Source organism: Esox lucius, chromosome 23 (assembly GCF_011004845.1).
Source record: "Esox lucius isolate fEsoLuc1 chromosome 23, fEsoLuc1.pri, whole genome shotgun sequence".
NCBI lineage: Eukaryota > Metazoa > Chordata > Actinopteri > Esociformes > Esocidae > Esox > Esox lucius.
Window position 1 is genome coordinate 7,872,963 of NC_047591.1, and position 18,865 is coordinate 7,891,827.

The window sequence follows — 18,865 nt, forward strand, 5'->3', positions numbered from 1 at the left end:
CAATACAGAAAAACAAATGGCGTGGCTATGTCCGTTTTAAATGGTTTTATTATCTGTTGAACACAATAACAGAAAGCATAGTTGAAACATTGTATTTTTTCAGTGACTACATTCATTTATTCAATGTAGGCAAATACTGGGACAATAGTCTGTACAGTAGAAACTAGAAAGTACAACAGGACCTAATTTAAATACGTCCTTCGCGCAACCGTCGTCTCCTTCCGGGGGTTTTGCCTACGAAAAAATGCACCACAACGAAATGACGGAAATAAATGCTGGAACGTAGCGGTTTTCTGTCTGAAGCATCGCACCATCGTATCACATGTTTGTTCCGTTTTTCTTTTATCAAGATCACAGATACTAAGTCACGATGGATGTACCATGGACTTATATCAATAAGGACTAACCCGGCTTTTGCCTGGTAAAGAATTCAGGGGAAATATGTCCAACATACTTGATGCAGCGCGCAGAATGAAATTGGACCGGACGACTGCTGCGAAGCGAGCAATCTTTCTCGCGGCCGCAGCATACGGGGTGAAAACCCTGTACCCCATCGTCTGCAGACAATTTGCTAAACGGAAAGAATGCAGAAAGACGGACAGAGGTTCAAAAGGAGGGGAAAATGGCTCTACAGTTATTGTTAAAACAGAAACAGATGCACTGACTTATAAAACGTCGCCTGGGGTAAACGCTGAATTTTTTAAACAGATACTTGAACTGATAAAAATCCTATTTCCTAAGCTCGTCTCTAAAGAGCTCGGTTTGCTCTCTCTTCATTCGGTCGCATTGATTTCCCGGACGTTTCTGTCTATTTACGTCGCAGGCTTGGATGGCAAGATTGTAAAAACAATCGTTGAAAAAGAACCACGCAGCTTCATCATCCAGCTGATGAAATGGCTCCTTATTGCCATCCCAGCTACATTCGTGAACAGCGCTATCCGCTACCTTGAGTGCAAGCTGGCCCTGGCCTTTCGCACAAGGCTAGTGGACCATGCGTACACCACCTATTTCACCGACCAAACCTACTATAAAGTCAGCAACATGGACGGGAGACTGACCAACCCGGACCAGTCTCTTACCGAGGATGTTATGATGTTTTCCCAGTCCGTGGCACATCTATATTCGAACCTCACCAAGCCCATCTTGGATGTGATGCTCACTTCCTATACTCTCATCCAGACTGCACGGTCCAGGGGTGCCAACGCCAGCGGTCCGACCCTGCTTGCCGGGTTGGTTGTGTTCTGCACGGCCAAGGTTCTGAGGGCCTGTTCGCCTAAATTCGGAAAGCTAGTAGCCGAGGAGGCCCACAGGAAAGGCCATCTACGCTACGTGCATTCCAGGATCATTGCCAATGCAGAGGAGATAGCCTTCTACAGGGGCCACAAGGTATTAAATTAAATGGAAGTAGCATACTACGTTGCAGGTGTATATATCACAACAGAAACATATACCCTTGAGTTGAAGCAAGTGTATTTGGATCCAATTGCACAACCACAAGGGTTGGCCATACATTTGACAGCAGCTGACAATCAACTGCTGGTATAATTTCTACATTCCAGTACACCTACATAATAAATACAACAAATATGGCATGAAAACAGTTGTAATTACATTTTATTATAAACTGGGGTCTATATCACAAGTATAACCTATTCATGTTTTTTTAAACATTTCTACATAGTTGGTAACCAGTTTATAACTTACTAGCAATAAGATACCTGTGCTAGATACCTGTATGGTCAATATATGGTACTAAGAACTGTATCCAGGCACGGATGTTGCATAGTGCCTATAACAACCATTCACTGTGATATATATATATCATAGTTTTTTTAATATTATTTTACAATGAGGAAAATGGTGACAAGAAAGAAATACCCTTGAATGAGTAGGTGTGTCCAAACGTTTTACTGGTACTCTATATACATAATGTACATGTTACAGTATACTATAATCAGAAAGAAAGAATGAATGAACAGGAATTGTTGAGGGAATGAATGGAATTCATTCAGGGGTGGGGTTTGTATTCCAAAAAAGGGATCAAGAGACTGGTGAGATCAGGTTGGCTGCTAAATGTTTACCCACAGCATATTAATGACTAGCCTATATTAGGTATTTTATATCATCTCTGCTGCTAGATGCCTTGAAGGTGTACGACAGTCACATGATCAGCCCATTCCTATTGTCTAGCTCATCTAAAAATAACTGTTGTTAAAAAGTGATCACAAACTCTCTAAAATCTGTGATTTTACACATTATCCCCACTAATCGCAATCACAATCAAAATGAGGTTCAGGTGTGCAATAAGTTGTTTCGGAAAGGCTGACAGTTACGATGGTCTGGAATTTGTTGTCACTCCTATTTTGGATTCAAAGAGTATATTTGCTAAGTAAGACAATTCAGTAGGAATGGACATTTCAGATGGATACACATGTTGTTCCCCTTAAACTGAAGTCTTCCAAACTGGAAGCAATTAGAGTGAAAAACTGACCAAAATGAGATATTGAAGATTCAGTAAGCCTACCAGCTGCCACACCAGTTTGTCTCCTATATGTTTCTTAAGGGATTGGGTTTACAGCAACATAGGAGTTAAACTGGTTCAGCATTGTCACTCAGCAAGTATATAGCCTCTTATATAGCACACGTAAAAAATATTTTAATGAGCCATTAATAACACGCCCCCTCTTCTTGTCACAAGGTATTATTGCACACCAGAGATACAGTATCTTAATGTATTTTAAGGGATGGAATTACAGTGCTATATAACATTTTCCCATTATGTCCAAAAAAACATATCATAGTATTTTACTATAATACCTGAAGTATTTTTATTTATTTTATTAAAATGTTTTGTTGAAGTGCTTTACATCATAGTGATTATCATTCAACTGATTCAGAGCCTTCTTATCTGCACGTTTTAGATAAGACTGTCAGCAAATTAATGTGTTGGAATAATTCTATATTATCCTGAGCCATGGTGGATTGGTAACGCTCCTGGCCCCATGCCCTTCTACTGCTCCCCGCTGGGGACCAGGTTTCCATACTCAGCCCTTCACTTCTGTTTCTCCTCTTCACCTGTCTTCCTCTGATTCCTACTGTCAACAAGTCCTTGCAAAACGTAAGGAGACTGACTGTCCACTCTCCTCATAACAAGCAAATGAGCTATACTAAGTGGGTAAGATACTGTTTGTGTTTATCTGTTTGTCTGATGGTCTGGTTGTCTTAGGTGGAGATGCGTCAGCTGCAGAAATGCTACCGTGCCCTGGCGAAGCAGATGAACCTGATCCTGTCCAAGCGTCTGTGGTACATAATGATAGAGCAGTTCCTCATGAAGTACGTGTGGAGCGGCTGTGGACTGGTCATGGTGGCTGTGCCCATCATCACTGCTACCGGCTTCGCTGACTGTGGTAATTTTCATATCAACATCATCTTGTTTATTGCTACAGTCCTTTTTGTCTAAGTGTCTTTTAGGGAGGGTAAATAGTTATGTCATTTGAAGGAATTGACGTTTGATCACATTTTGGTCATCTTTTTTTTTAAATCTCTCTATTAAGTCTTGCCTGTTATTTTTTTCTCCAGACTTTCCATTGCCTCTTCCCTTACTTCTAAGGCCCTTCGCTGTTTACATTTGAGAATCCAAGGAGCTTCGTATGCTATCTCAAACCTTTTTTACCTTCCCTCTTTCACAGAGACTGCAGATGGTCAAACTCAGGTGCTGGTGAGTGAGAGGACAGAAGCTTTCACTACCGCACGTAACCTCCTGGCCTCTGGAGCGGATGCCATTGAGAGGATCATGTCCTCATATAAAGAGGTGATGGCACCCTTTTCTTTCTGACTCTGTCACCTGTCTTTTCTCCACTTCCAATAAAGAGGCATTGGAGTGATTAGACATTGTTAAAGTAAGCTACTGGACTCATTGATGACAAGAGGGAGCGTTGTGTGGAAGGATAGGCTGGTCTATAAGAGGAATTGAATAGTGTGGTGTCAAACACGAGAGCAATGTGGGAAATTTTTTGCGATGCCTTCAAGTGGGGAGAACAATATATTTAAGGAAGAATGCTTTGCAGACAAACAACTCTCCACCCCCAAAAATCTGTTTTTTTGCGAGGAGAAATTGTGCTCTTGAAAAATAGTCGCCGTGGAAACCCGACAGAGACGGACACAATGAAGAAATGGATAGCTAGGCTAATTATAGCTACAGCCAGGCAGTGTTTGGAAGCATGTAAGGCTTAAATGTCATGGCTCATGTGAAAACAGTTTACATTGTGGTAGGAATTATGAAAAGCTAGTAAAACTTAATATTAGGTACAGTGTTGGATAGCCCCAACAAGCATCTGCATGTAGGAATAGCATTATCAAAACACTGGGCTCAATGATATGCTTTGGTGCTTTAAAAGACGCAAGCCAAGCTGAGACACATTCCTGAAGTCATATCTTACATTACAGCTGGCCCTGCAGCCAGCCAATCACAGTGTCTTACCAGGGCCACACACCCCTACAGGCTTCGTAAAACAGTGGTATAATATATTCTATGCTGCTGGGGCACACATTCTGATGAAAAGGGTGGGTCACTGCTGCCATCTGAAAACAGCCTGAGGCTGGGACACACCCATGTTTCATGTTATACTTTTACCTTGTTTTAGTCCACTGCCAGTTTTGGGAGTTCCAGTGAATGGTAGCTTGGTATTTAGATTAACGAAGTGAATAATTTTGGCAACAGAGCCAGCCTGCCACACCCCATCTTGTCTGTGGTTGAGTTCATTTTTGCAATGCCAATAACATGGCACTTCAACTAACTTGGAATACACGTTTTTGGTTTGCATGCCACCAAAGGCGTTTTCACAAAAATTTGATTCCTGAAGCACTTTTGGTATTTTTATAAAAATAACTTTCACAAGATAAAATAACTGTCAGGTTCTACTTGACGTTAACAAGTTCCACATGACATGTGGCACTGCGTTACAATAACTGGTTCTCTGGTCCCTGATCTAAGACACTCAACTCCCGCAGGTCCGGGATTAGCTTCTGAAAGGGTTCGTTTGTGTTTCACACATGTTGCAAAGCACGGATCAGAATACTAAACAGTTCAAGATCCGGATCATACAGGGATATGAAAAAGCACCCTAAATGTGAGCAACTTATGTATGACTGATTTAATTATATAGGCATGCAGTGTAAACCACAGTATTCCTGGTATGTGTATTCAGTTTGTCAATGCCAGGTAATCTCTGTTTTGATCATATAGTGTAGTCTGTTGTGGCTACAGTATACCGTTGAAGTTGGAAGTTTACATACACATCGGTTGAAGTAATTAAAACTAATTTTTCAACCACTACCCAGATTTCCTGTTAACAAAAAAAAGTTTTGGAAGGTCGGTTAGGACATGCTTTGTGCATGCTTTGTGCATGACAGAAGTAATCTTTTCAACAATTGTTTACAGATTGATTATTTAACTTATAATTCACTTTATAACAATTAAAGTGGGTCAATAGTTTACATACACTAAGTTGACAGTGCCATTAAACAGCTTCTGATAGACTAGTTGACGTCATTTGAATCAATATTAGGTGTACCTTTGAATGTATTTCAAGGCCTACCTTTTTAAACTCAGTGCCTTTTTGCTCGACATCATGGGGAAATTAAAAGAAATGAGCCAAGACCTCAGAAAAAAAATGTGTTGACCTCCACAGGTCTGGTTCATGCTTGGGAGTAATTTCCAAACACATGAAGGTACCTCATTCATCTTTTTAAACAAAAGTACAAGTGCAAGTATAAACACAATGGGACCACGTAGCCATCATACCTCATAGGAAGGAGAGGCGTTCTGACTTCTGCACGTTCTGCTGGAGGAAACAGGTACAAAAGTATCTATATCCACAGTAAAATGAGTCCTATAACTACATAACCTGAAAGGCAGCTCAGCAAGGAAAATAAAAAAGCCAGACTACAGTTTGCAACTGCACATGGGGACAAACATCATACTTTTTGGAGAAATTTATGTGGATATATTGAAGCAACATCCCAAGACATCAGTCAGGACGTCATGGTTGCAATCAGGAAAGCTTGATCGCAAATAGGTCTTCCAAATGGACAATGACCCCAAGCAGACTTCCAAAGTTAAGGACAACAAAGTCAAGGTATTTGAGTGACCATCACAAAGCCCTGACCTCAGTCCTATAGAAAGTTTGTGGGCAGAACTGTAAAGGCGTTTGCAAGCAAGGAGACCTACAAATCTGATTCAGTTACCCCAGTTCTGTTAGGAGGAATGGGCCAAAATTAACTTAACTTATTGTAGGAAACTTGTGGAAGACTACCTGAAACGTTTGACCCAAGTTAAATAATTTAAAGGCAATGCTACCGAATGCTAATTGAGTGTATGTAAATGTTTGACCCATTGGGAATGTGATGAAAGAAATAAAAGCTGAAATCAATTATTCTCTATACTATTATTCTGACATTTCACATTCTTTAAATAAAGTGGCAATCCTAACTGACCTAAAACAGGGAGTTTTTACTAGGATTAAATGTCAGGAATTGTGAAAAACTGAGTTTTAATATATATGGCTAAGGTGTATGTAAACCTCTGACTTCAAATGTATCAAGAGACCCCCCTGGAGATTTCATGACTCTGGGGTTGTTACAGTCACCAGACTCCCTCCCATATATTTCCAAAGCTGATGTGTGGAAAGGCTGTTGCTGTTATTGATGCAGCAGTTGTCCATTAGGATTGCCTCAGGCCTTCACTTAAGTGCTGTGTGTTCTTCTTACACAGTTTCCTGAAAACACAAATAAACACACCTAAAACCAGCCTTTGTTTATAGCCAGATTAAGCTTCAAGTGAATAATGTGGTTGCAAAAAAGTAGTAATTACATTTGGCCTATATATATATCCCTTAGGGGCTTTTACGTCATTCATTCAAACAAGGGTTTAATTCTTAATGGATTTCCAGTGCATATTATAATGTCTGCTGTGCTTCTGCTAATATAATGTTCCCATGTCATTATGAATGCTTTTCAAATATACACATTTCTCTCTGCAGCCACATCTTTGAACTCGCTATTATCTGGCAATAATGATAAACTCTGAACTCTGTGGGGTAAGATGTCAGTTCATTCTGACTAGTTCCTATCCACTGTTACCTTATCGAATAACCTTTTACCTTCACGGTTCTCTGTTACAGGTCACAGAGTTGGCGGGGTACACAGCGCGCGTCCACAACATGTTCCTGGTATTTGGCGAGGTGCAGAGGGGTGTTTACAAGCGCTCGTCTGTTTCAACCACAGGAACAGCAGAGAAGAAGAACGTGGCAAGGCCAGAGATGCACATCGAGGGGCCTCTGGAAATCAAAGGTACATTTTTAAATGGCAACTATTTGCGATGTTTAGCTTTCAGTACACATTTGTCCATTGCCACTTGGAGTAATTCCCAAACATCGAGACTCTGAAGTTTCATCTTATTGAGCACTCAACTGCTTTACTAGTCTACTGCATAATGGGTGATAGTAGCCACAAGCTATGGGAGCACGCAGGCAGCTGGAGGCCTACTGGCTTCAATATGTTGTGCCGTGGGCAAGAACCTTTAGCCGCTTGTGTCCCTGGGGAGAGGTTTACCAGCACTCCTGCCATGCCTGAAACAATGAGTGAAAGGACTGATGATTAGTTGACAAATTCAGTTAGCTCTGCCAGATTAGTGTTAAAACAAAAATGTGAAACATCTGGCGAGGCCCGAGGAGAGGTTGGGAAACCCTGTTGTATGGTATCGTATTACTGTACAACATATTTGATCAGATTTGCACAGGCATGAAAATGAACCTGTCTCGTGCCTGAAACATGTGATCGGGTTGACTGAACTGATCATGTGGAATAAAACACATTACTTATTATTTATTTTGTGTTTTTGGCTTCTTCAGGCAGAGTCATTGATGTGGACAATGGGATTGTGTGCAACAGTGTCCCAATCATCACTCCCAATGGAGACATTGTGGTCTCCAGCCTTAACTTCAAGGTGAGAAAATAAAAAAACAAAAGCCTGGCCAAAGCTCAGCAGGGCCAACCCATTTTCAAATGAAGTGAAACCGGGAAGTAACACCTGACCTTATCCCAACATGTTGTTGTTGCAGGTTGTCTTTACACTGTGACTAGCATGTGTTGTTTGTGAGGTGTTTGTTTTTACTACATTTTCTGTATCCTCCAGTGTTCTCATTATGAGACAGGCTTCATCCCCAGGGCAGGGTGTATATGCCTTGGTCTTTGTTGTGTTATTGGCAAGTTAACTTCAGTTTGAATTGCACATTTATTTGTTAAGTTTGGCTAAGAGAAGGAAGAACACATAATAATTTCAGACACATATCAACCCCGTGACATAATGTTATGGCTCTTAGTGTGCATTATGGCTTCCTATTGCCCAGCATTATCCATTACAAAAAATGCATTGAGATTACAGTCCAGTGAGGCGGGAGACAGGCACAGGGAGACTGGTGGACTTTCCATTAAATTAACTAACAAAACTAAAACAAGAACAACTTTACAAAAAGGAATGGAATCCAAAACAGTGACTGACAAGATACACTAGGAAGGATGAACTTAAATAGGGACAGTGAAGAGGGACACAGATGAGGGCAACATCAACTAACAGGTGTCCTTGTTCCAAATAGGGGAGAGACGGCGCTGGATCTCATAGGCCGGCCAGGACGTGACACTTAAATAATGTTTTGATAAGAGGCTATTTTATTAAGTTTGTATTTGATTTGGACCACACAGGCAAAGGGCCAGTCTTCCAATAGTCTTTAAGAAGTGTTTACAACATACATAAATCTTAAAGAACCAGAGGCAAGAAAACTCTTACAAAATAGATAAATACATTTATCCACTTTACCTTTATCTGTAATTATTACGAATTAACCCCTTTCCACCTATATACAACACTTCATTGACACAATATTATAACATAACTACATCTATCAATCAATTATGTTGAAGGCACTTCATGCATCTAGTTAGCATGTTTCTGGAAATTTCAGCCATTGAATTCCAGGACATCTTTTATAAAATTTTATAGATGACCTCGTACAACCACATTGCAGAATTATTACTGAAATTGTTTGCTATCTGCAGTCTCTGTGGAGCAGCATTTTGATTACCACAGATGACAATTTGACTATGAATGACTATGCCTTTGAGATTGGTTTTTAAAATTTGCATACATTTGGCAATCTTGCTGATTATACAGAAGGTGCTGGGGATTGTTTTACCATTCTGAAATGTGTGAGGTCCGAGACTATTGTCTGATAAAACCCCAAATAAAGAGTCAGATGGAGACATCCACTGTTAAGTACTCCGATGATTTAACAGGTTTGTGTGTGAATCATGTTTCTGCAGGTTGAGGAGGGGATGCACCTGTTGATAACAGGTCCGAATGGCTGTGGGAAGAGTTCTCTGTTCAGGATCCTCAGTGGGCTGTGGCCGGTCTATGGGGGTCTTCTCCATAAACCATCCCCACAACACATGTTCTACATACCACAGAGGTTAGCACAGAGGTTACCACTCCATGATTCCCACACATGTCCTACTCAAACACGTGCCGACGTGTTTACCTTAATAATCAAACCTTAATGCCTAACCTTAACTTAGCCCTAACCTTAAACTTAACCCATAAGGCCTACATCTAAAAGTTACCCCAATTCTAACTTTTATTCAGTAAATTGCCTTTCTCCTTGTAGGCATCAGATAAACCTGTGTGGTCCAATTTGTGAGGTTTTTACTGTCTTTGTGTGAATTTGTGGGATAAAGATAGACCGATATCAAACACGCAGACACAATGTTTTTTAAATTGTGGTAGGGAACCTTACACTCCAGACTAAGTAACTGGACCTCCATGGGAAGTGAAAGGGTTTAACCCTAACCCCCCATCCAGAGCATGGAGTAGTGAAATATTTACCTCACATGGTGAGACACGGGGCGTTGAGCTTTGTCTGCTATAATATAAACCCTGGGGTATTCAACTCTTAACTTAAGACATCCAGAGTGAATTGCACATACCTGGTATCCCTGATTAGAGGGGAACAATGAAGAAATGCAATAGAACTGGCCTCAAGGTCCAGAGTTGAGTTTGAGGGCAAACTGCTATACTGAAACCATAGGCACAAGGGGGTGTGGTCTATGGCCAGTATGCCACCACTTAGGACTGTTCTTATTCATGAACCAACTCAAATCGCCTGGATACATACAGTGGATATAAAAAGTCTACACACCCCTGTTAAAATGCCAGGTTCTTGTGATGTAAAAGAATGAGACAAAGATGAATCATGTCATAACTTTTTTCACCTTAAATGTGACCTATAAAGTGAACAACTCAATTGAAAAACAAACTGAAATATTTCAGGGGGAAAAATGTAAACTTAAAAACACACAAAAACCTGGTTGCATAAGTGTGCACACCCTTAAACTAAAACTTTGTTGAAGCACCTTTTGATTTTATTACAGCACTCAGTCTTTTTGGGTAGGAGTCTATTAGCATGGCACATCTTGACGTGGCAATATTTGCCCACGCTTCATTGCAAAAGCGCTCCAAATCTAACGGACGCTTGAAGGTTGTGTGCCAAAATTGCCTGGTATTTGGAACTGTTCATAATTCCCTCCACCCTGACTAAGGCGCCGGTTCCAGCTGAAGAATAACAGTCCCAAAGCATGATGCTGCCACCACCATGCTTCACTGTGGGTATGGTGTTCTTTGGGTGATGTGCAGTGTTGTATTTGCGCCAAAAATACCTTTTGGAATTATGGCCACATGCTTTTTGGGGAGCCAGGTTTGGATGTTTTTCTTTGTAAGAAAAGGCTTCCATCTTGCCACCCTACCCCATAGCCCATTCATATGAAGAATACAGGAGATTGTTGTCACATGTAGCACACAGCCAGTACTTGCCAGAAATTCCTGCAGTTCCTTTAATGTTGCTGTAGGCCTCTTGGAAGCCTCCCTGACCAGTTTTCTTCTCATCTTTTCATACATTTTGGAGGGACATCCAGTTCTTGGTAATGTCTCTGTTGTGCCATATTTTCTCCACTTGATGATGACTGAATTCACTGTGTTTTATGGTATATCTAATGCTTTGGAAATTCTTTTGTAACCTTCTCCTGACTGATATCTTTCAACAATTAGATCCCTCTGATGCTTTGGAAGAACAGCTGAACCTTTTTTTGTGATTAATCAGAGTCACTTTAAATGATGGCAGGTGTATAATGACTTATATTTAACATGAATTTGAATGTGATTGGTTAATTCTGAACACAGCCACATCCCCAGTTATAAGAGGGTGTGCACACTTATGCAACCAGGTTATTGTAAGGTTTTTATTTGTCATTTTCCCCCCTCGAAGATTTTTCAAATGAATTGATCACATTATAGGTGACATTAAAAGTGGAAAAAGTTCTGACATGATTGATCTTTGTCAAATTCATGTTTATGAATGTTATACCACAAACCCCTGAGATGCCTGATTGCTTTTATAAACTGGTTACCAATGTCATTACAAAAGCAAATATACAGCTCCGGGAAAAATTAAGAGACCACTGCACCTTTTTCTGTCCTTTCTAAAAAAGTTGAAAAGGAAACTTTTGAGTGAGGAACAAGCATTCAATTTGCAGTGGTCTCTTAATTTTAACCCTTCTGTTCCTCACTCAAAACCTTTCTTTTCGACTTTATTGGAAAGGAAAGGAAAAGGTGCAGTGGTCTCTTAATTTTTTCCAGAGCTGTATATGTTTAGTGTGGCTTACGGTGGGGTAGTGGTCTATGACTTACTGCTTCAGTATGGGTACGAATCTGGTCCACTGCGCTTTTGGCTAAAACATTCCTGTCCAATAAATGTTGGCGTCTTCAGGACAGTCACCTTGTTTCCCTCCTCTTTGGTTCTGTTGTCTTGTAACACCTAGTGAAATGACCACTGGCCTGTCAGTATCGATCAGTTGTCATAAGTGAGGAAGTGATGCAGTGGTAGATTAGACGAAAGGCCTAAGGGCAGCACCACACACGTTGTCCGACCCTCTTCATGGCCTCTGTAGAAATAGAGTGAAATCTGATGAAGCACTTCAGGAGGGGATTACTGAATTATGACACACAAGCATTCTCACTGTTCTTGTCAACTCCATCCTTATGCCCCTCTTTTCTCTCCAGGCCGTACATGTCCATAGGGACGCTCAGGGACCAGGTGATCTACCCTGACTCTCTGGAGGACATGCATAACAAAGGCTACAGAGACAAGGACCTGGAGGTCATACTCGACATTGTTAACCTCAATCAAATTGTGACCCGAGAAGGAGGTAAGAATAGTGACCGGGGACGGAAACAGCCTAAAGGCTGAATGAATAGAGGGCAGTGTGAGCCTGAAGGTGTAGGGACAGTTTTCAAAGACTTAGCTGAAGCCTGACAAACTTTGCAATAGCCTGTTGAAGAGCCATTTACACTTATGATGATTGTAATATTTCCAAAGGGAATCCTACGTTGACAGCAACCAAATCCAAAAGCTGGGTTTTAAAATGATAATAATTTAATACATTGATTACAGCGAGACATGATCACATTTCCTACATTAAAATAATCTGTGCTCCGGTTGATTTTACTGTCTTTGACTGAAATTCTAAATCCCCTCCCCTCACCAGACTGGGGTTAGACCCCTGCCACAAATATTATTGAGGCAAGATAAACAGTTTTTTTTCCATCAGAAGTTGTGCCAACTAAACTAAGTTTGCTGAACTGTGGACATTGTATATGGTCAGACCAGATCAGAGTGCAGACTACACACGTGTACATGGTTCTGATAGCATATTCATGGCTGGTGATGTACCTCCAATGATCTTATCCGTCTTTTCAGAGATCTACAATACATTAGTACACAATAAAACATTGGATCATAATCATTAACCTGTGTAATCAAGACACTTGCTTTCATTTAACCCCACCCCATCTGTTGAAAGTACACTTCAGAATTTCAGCACAAGGATTCTAATTTTACCACTGGGATTTAAACTGTTGGAAGTAGTGAAATGCTGACCACGTACGAAGAGGGAATAGGAAATTGTTCCACAACATCTGCTGAATTTCCCAGGAAGTGTTCTAGAGTTTGGAGTTGTGTGTGGGAGGGCAGGAGCTCAGTACAAAATACATATCTGTATTATGTTTCGCAATTGATCATGAAGTCCATTACCCTGTGAAATCTGAGATTTGATTGCCTCACGGGCATTCAAACTGAATTGCCATTTTATAGCAACAGAACATCTGTGTTTGTATTTCACTGAAGCATATTTTAATAATATGGATTTCAGCAAACATAAAATGGCCTGAATTTACACAGGAAAAACATAGTTACACGGTAAGGATTTCTGCTTTAAATTTTTTTCTAGTTATCGCCTGACAATAACTTCATCCAATAGGAGCTCTAGCCTACCCACACTTATCAGCAAAATACTGCCTTGTCATGTCAGACGATATTGGTGATGCAGACTAGATCCTGGAGAAAGACCACCTCTGTGGGTCGGGACCTGGAGGGGTCTCAGGGTACAAACGCTCAATGAGTTAGAGCAGTTCAAACAGCTTTTTATTAGAACTAGCCTGAGATTGTATTTGCTGAACTCTGGACGTTGTATATGGTAATGAGTTACAGAGACACAAATTCATAGAATGAAAATACAAATCACGCCACATTGGCATTACAAACAGAAGCAAACTGCTATCTTTTGTTTATTTACGACACAGATAGCATTTCATTCTTTTTCCCCCCTATTTCTGGTGCCAGGATGATGTTTTGAATCAATATTTTGAAGATAGTTTGTAAACTTCATAAACAGGAAATAAAAAATAAAAAATCCATATTGAAAATGTAGAAATTGATATAAGATTTAAGGTAATTACAAAAAAAGCATTCAGTTTTCATTCAATTCAGTTTTACATAATGGAATATAGATCAAATGGAATAATTAAGTGATTGAATTTGCGCAATATATATGGAAAAAATATTTAAATTATATCTTATTACAAAATTATGGAAGTATATTGGCACCTAAATCACAATCAAAAGAAAACTAAAGAATGGTTCCTTCTTAGTACCAGGCATTGTCTATATTTCATTTGAACTCTCAAGTAGGTATTTCAGCATTTTTTTTGTAGCGTCCATGTTTCATTAAGGTAATATAGGGTACTTTTTTTCCTGAACATTGTTGTAACCTTAGTACTTCCTGGTCACTGTCATGAATGGCTACTCTGTCTGAAAACACTGTGAGAAAGATTCCTACCCAGAGGCTAATTTGACTAAAATAATCTGGAATCCTGATGTTGGGTTCCCTCCAAAAGAGGTGATAATTTTCCCCGTTAGCATGCAAATGCTGGCTGGGGAAACAATGGAGACTTGCGTTTTCATCTTGTGTCATTGGATCTGAAATCTGGAAGAATGTAGTTTTTTTTTGTCTTTTGTGGAATTTCTGTGGCATGGTTACAGAAATGCATGACATGACAAAGAAAAGGAATTATGTTCCAAGTCAGGCAAATGTGACAGTCATTCTCATATTGAATGTTCTTGAACTTTTAACCATCTCTCCACTGTTGTTACCATGGTTACTGTAAATGTTGACCTTTCACAGTCAGTGCTTTGCTATTTTTAAACGGTTGCTCAAGGATTTGTAAAATACCTGTGTTAAATCAGCTTGCTCTTGCTCTCAGATTGAGGGGTGGATTTTTTTGGTGTGTTCTTAAAAACAATTGCAAAAGGGATCCTTTAATGCAAAAATAGTAGCTTATGCAGTTATAAAGTGGACTAGACTTTTGTGAACAAAAGCACAACCTATTCAGCCAAGATGCACTTGGAACAATAGAGGAATTGTTTTATTGAGTCCTATAACGCTTATATACATATATATTTTTTTAATGAAAAACATGCCCATCCTCTTCTCACCTCCTCTGCTTCTCACATAGTCTACCCTCCCCTTAACACTAGAAAGGGTTTGGCTCATGAGACTAATAGAATTGGAAATGAATCACTAATTATATATACATTATCAAGTATATATTTTGAGATCAAGTTTGGGAACAGCAAAACAGTGAATGGACATCTCCTCTCAGCTGTTGTATTGTAGGGACACTACATTACTTAAGCCTGGTCCTGTTTTGGACGTTTATAAAATGGGTTTGACCTCTGTGTACGCTACGTGTGTTCATATATCAGTCATGAAACAGGAGTTCAGATTATGCTGATGACTCTCATATTCAGAAGTTATTTTCCTGTACCAATTGCTTGTTCTCAATTTTTATGTTATTAAAAACCGAGTCCTGAGCAGCCTGTATCCTAAACCCACGTTATTACAGTAAAGGCTGGTATTAATCCTGTACATTTTATGATACCACACCTCTGAAATTGAGCCTATTTAGAAATATTGTTAAATATATTTGTTCATTTTGTTTAAATCCTGACCTATTATAATCAGTCACCATTCTCCACCTTTTCGAGCAGCTCTTCACGTGCCGCTACAGACCAACTGTGAAGACAATCTCATTATAATGTTTGGTAGTCACATTCATGTCTGAAGCATGAAATGCCATTTCAAAATGCTCACGCAGAATACTATTTCCTGGAGAATAGGACTGTGGTCAGTGACAGCACTTCCTGTGTGATCTGATGGTACCGTGGCTGTGTGTGTGCAGGTTGGGATGCAGAGATGGACTGGAAGGATGTGTTGTCCGGGGGTGAGAAGCAGAGGATGGGCATGGCTCGCATGTTCTACAACAGGTAAGACCGGACCTGCCGTCCTGAACTCTCCCTATAGGCTAGAAGGACTGTGGTTTTAAGTGTTGACGCTTCAACAGCTTCTGGTGCTTTTTTTGTTTCAGAGAGTTGAACAATTTCTTTGCAAGTTGTTTGACTGATTAATGAATCATTCATGAAAAATTCACAAATGACTCCTTTCTCTTCTTGGTGTCAGGCCAAAGTACGCCCTGTTGGATGAGTGCACCAGTGCTGTCAGCATCGATGTTGAGGGAAAAATATTCCAGGCAGCAAAGGATGCTGGGATATCCTTGCTGTCTATCACCCATAGGCCCTCCCTCTGGTAAGAGAGAGATAACATATCTGGACAATTCTTTCAGGTAGTGTCTCTTTTGTCAGTCACCTATCTCTCTTAGAGCATTGTGAGGTGAGTCGGTCTACTGTAGCAGTATAAAACGTTTGACATTTACGTGTCAGTCATTTAGAATGTGCTGTTATCCACAGTGACTTACAATTAGCACATTACTTGGCCCAGTTTTCAAATAGAACTGTTTTGCAGATGTTACTGTAGGCCAAAAAGAAGAAGCACTCATGCAAAACAGGTACTATGCTGTAAGCAAATGTACCACTGCCCTCTTTGTATTAACAGAGTTACCCTCAGGCATTAAACAAGACTGTAGCACAGAGTACAACCGCAATATTGTGAAAGTCTGGCCCCCTTTCACGCTACCGCTGTTTTTCAGTTGGCTTCTTTAACCTCACCAGTTGTTATGTAACTCAATGACGTTTAACACAGCGTGACATAACACTACGCAACAAGGGTCAGCGCAGCGCAACGTAGATTCACAACACAAATACGTCCTCCATAAAAGCCCCTCACAACCACGGGGAACGCTGCATAAGGTCAAATGAACACGACAAAAAAATATGGTTCATAATTACAGTGACATGTTTAAACCAAAAGAAACAACACAACCATGAAGTGGTCTTAGCAGCTCTAAGGTCATGTGTTGAACTCTTCATGCTGTACATACAGGAAGTACCACACTCACCTGTTGCAGTTTGATGGCGAGGGAGGATGGAGGTTTGAGCAGCTGGACACTGCCACGCGCCTCTCCCTGACCGAGGAGAAGCAACGCCTTGAGTCCTCACTGGCTGGAATACCCAAGATGCAACACAGACTCAACGAACTCTGCAAGATCCTTGGAGAGGACTCAGTTCTCAAAACAGCCGGAGCAGAAGAAGTGACAGAAGAAATATGAAAGTATGGAACTATTTCATTTAACAGTTGTCTAGAAAAGTGAAAGTATTTTCTGTTTTTGAACACACACTGAACAATTGTGTATGCCCAGACATTTCCAGTTTTGGGTTTTATAAATCATCAAAAATTTTGGTTTAGATGTTTTCATCGCTGGATGGATTGAGAGATTTACTGTCTCTGACAAACTGTGACAAACAGTTTGTTTTTGTTTGAACAATGTTGTATAGTTTAATTATTAGCACTTTACTCAGTATTAGAAGGCACATTTTATTTCTGTACTTTTGAGTGCTAAAGTAGTACAATTTTTATTAGAAAGGATTATAGAACAGCGAAACTTACTGAAACACAGGATTTTACAATCAGCAAGCTGTTCATGAAGGTCAAAGCTACTCACAAGGATTTTTGGGAGTCCAATTGCCCTAAATGAATGCACCACACCTTTATTTAATGGTCTCCATTTTTGTAATCTTGTTAAGACCTAATTTCATTGCAGAATGTGTGGCAGACCCGCATCTGCAGTAAAATCATACATAATACTATACCTCATCCTAACTATTTAGTTACCAGGTTCAAATTCCCCCCTTCCATTGACTTCACGGTGCACTTTGGGGACCGCAGACCTGATTTGCCTTTGTTAGCTCAGGCTTAAAGATGGCTATAGCAGGGGGCTATTAGTGGACATTACAGCGTTAGTGACACAGCTGTGTTTCAGCTCTGCTTTACCGGACAAGTACAATGGATTCCGAGGCTCTCTGTCTTGTCACCAGCAGAGCGTGACGGGTTGGCTGGACTAGGCTCATACACACGTGCGCACGTATGCCCGCGGGCACACACGCTAATACTCGCCTGCCATCTGGCAATGCCCTGTTCACTGTCACTAGGCTAACATCTGTGGTACAGGGTGTTGTTATCTTTCCTACCACAGTCTTCGGCCCCGTGCAGACATGTCCCATCTTCAGCACGACATTTACAGTGTGTTTCACAACTTCATTCAATTAACTGTAAATTTGTGACATCCACTCACACAGTAAACAATTTAGTTCAACGATAAAACGTGTTACCAGCAATCTCAGACTGTATACTGTGAACTTTTTTGTGTGACAGCGCCATTACATTTATTTTTAATGTAGGTCATTTTGTTGTTCAACAATGCTGCCTATGTTCTCCGTAGTATTTTTCTCTGTGAAAACCTGTGTATGTACAGTAAAGTTTCAAAGCCGTTTGTTCAGCTCTGTTGAGGTTGCTATAGGTCAAATCTAAGAGCAGTCCTGGTGCTGTAGCCTTTGTGTATCCCCTATTCTGCACATTCAATCAGACATACCCCTTAATATTGGGCAAATGATTGGCTTATACCCTCCAGAGTGATGACTGGGGCATATCAGTGTCACAGAAGGAAATGTGTAACACCAAGATAGAATATCAACACTTTTAACCACTCTTAAGCCCTACATCTCAGGCTAAACGGTCATATAAGACAAGTGAAATCATAAATGATGGATAGAAACTATACTTAATGTAAACTCTACATTGTATTGAAATGTTTACTTTGTTAAAGGCCTAATTATATTTTTTTTTGCATGGACTGTGAGTGATGCCTCAGTTATAGTTATTGAGATGTCTGTTTCAATCAATACTAAACAGAAAGCATTATGGGAGGTACAATACAATAGCATGCACCATGAATGGTTGATCATGGAAGTAAAGTAATGAACATTTGTAATATACTGCTTCTAACAACAGTCATAAATGGATTAAAAGTATGGATAGGACCTACATGTTCAGACTCATTGTTCCATAGGATTCTGAACAATACTGTGTCTTCGAATGGACACAACTCAAATGGTTAGGACTGATTTCACTG

The 18,865-nt window shown here is 40.2% G+C and overlaps 1 protein-coding gene across 2 annotated transcripts; it reads left to right on the forward strand.

The window, feature by feature from the left end:
• Window positions 1–227: 227 nt before the first annotated feature.
• LOC105028204 (ATP-binding cassette sub-family D member 2) lies at window positions 228–17,840 on the forward strand. Of its 2 annotated transcripts, none has more exons than XM_010900769.4 (10): window positions 228–1,386; window positions 3,227–3,407; window positions 3,690–3,811; window positions 7,182–7,350; window positions 7,911–8,005; window positions 9,379–9,524; window positions 12,167–12,312; window positions 15,683–15,767; window positions 15,961–16,086; window positions 16,780–17,840. In XM_010900769.4, the coding sequence occupies exons 1-10, from the start codon at window positions 442–444 to the stop codon at window positions 17,003–17,005; spliced, it is 2,241 nt and encodes a 746-aa protein (XP_010899071.1). In that variant the 5' UTR covers window positions 228–441; the 3' UTR covers window positions 17,006–17,840. The 2 variants fall into 2 exon arrangements, with proteins under 2 accessions (XP_010899071.1, XP_019898146.1); XM_020042587.3 differs by lacking the exon at window positions 16,780–17,840 and adding an exon at window positions 16,303–16,346.
• The last annotated feature ends 1,025 nt before the right edge of the window (window positions 17,841–18,865 follow it).

Coding starts and splice junctions, on each gene's coding strand:
- LOC105028204 (XM_010900769.4), top strand. CDS start 442: ATGTCCAACATACTTGATGCAGCGCGCAGAATGAAATTGGACCGGACG. Junction 7,351..7,910: donor GGGGCCTCTGGAAATCAAAG/GTACATTTTTAA, acceptor TGGCTTCTTCAG/GCAGAGTCATTGATGTGGAC. Junction 8,006..9,378: donor TCTCCAGCCTTAACTTCAAG/GTGAGAAAATAA, acceptor ATGTTTCTGCAG/GTTGAGGAGGGGATGCACCT.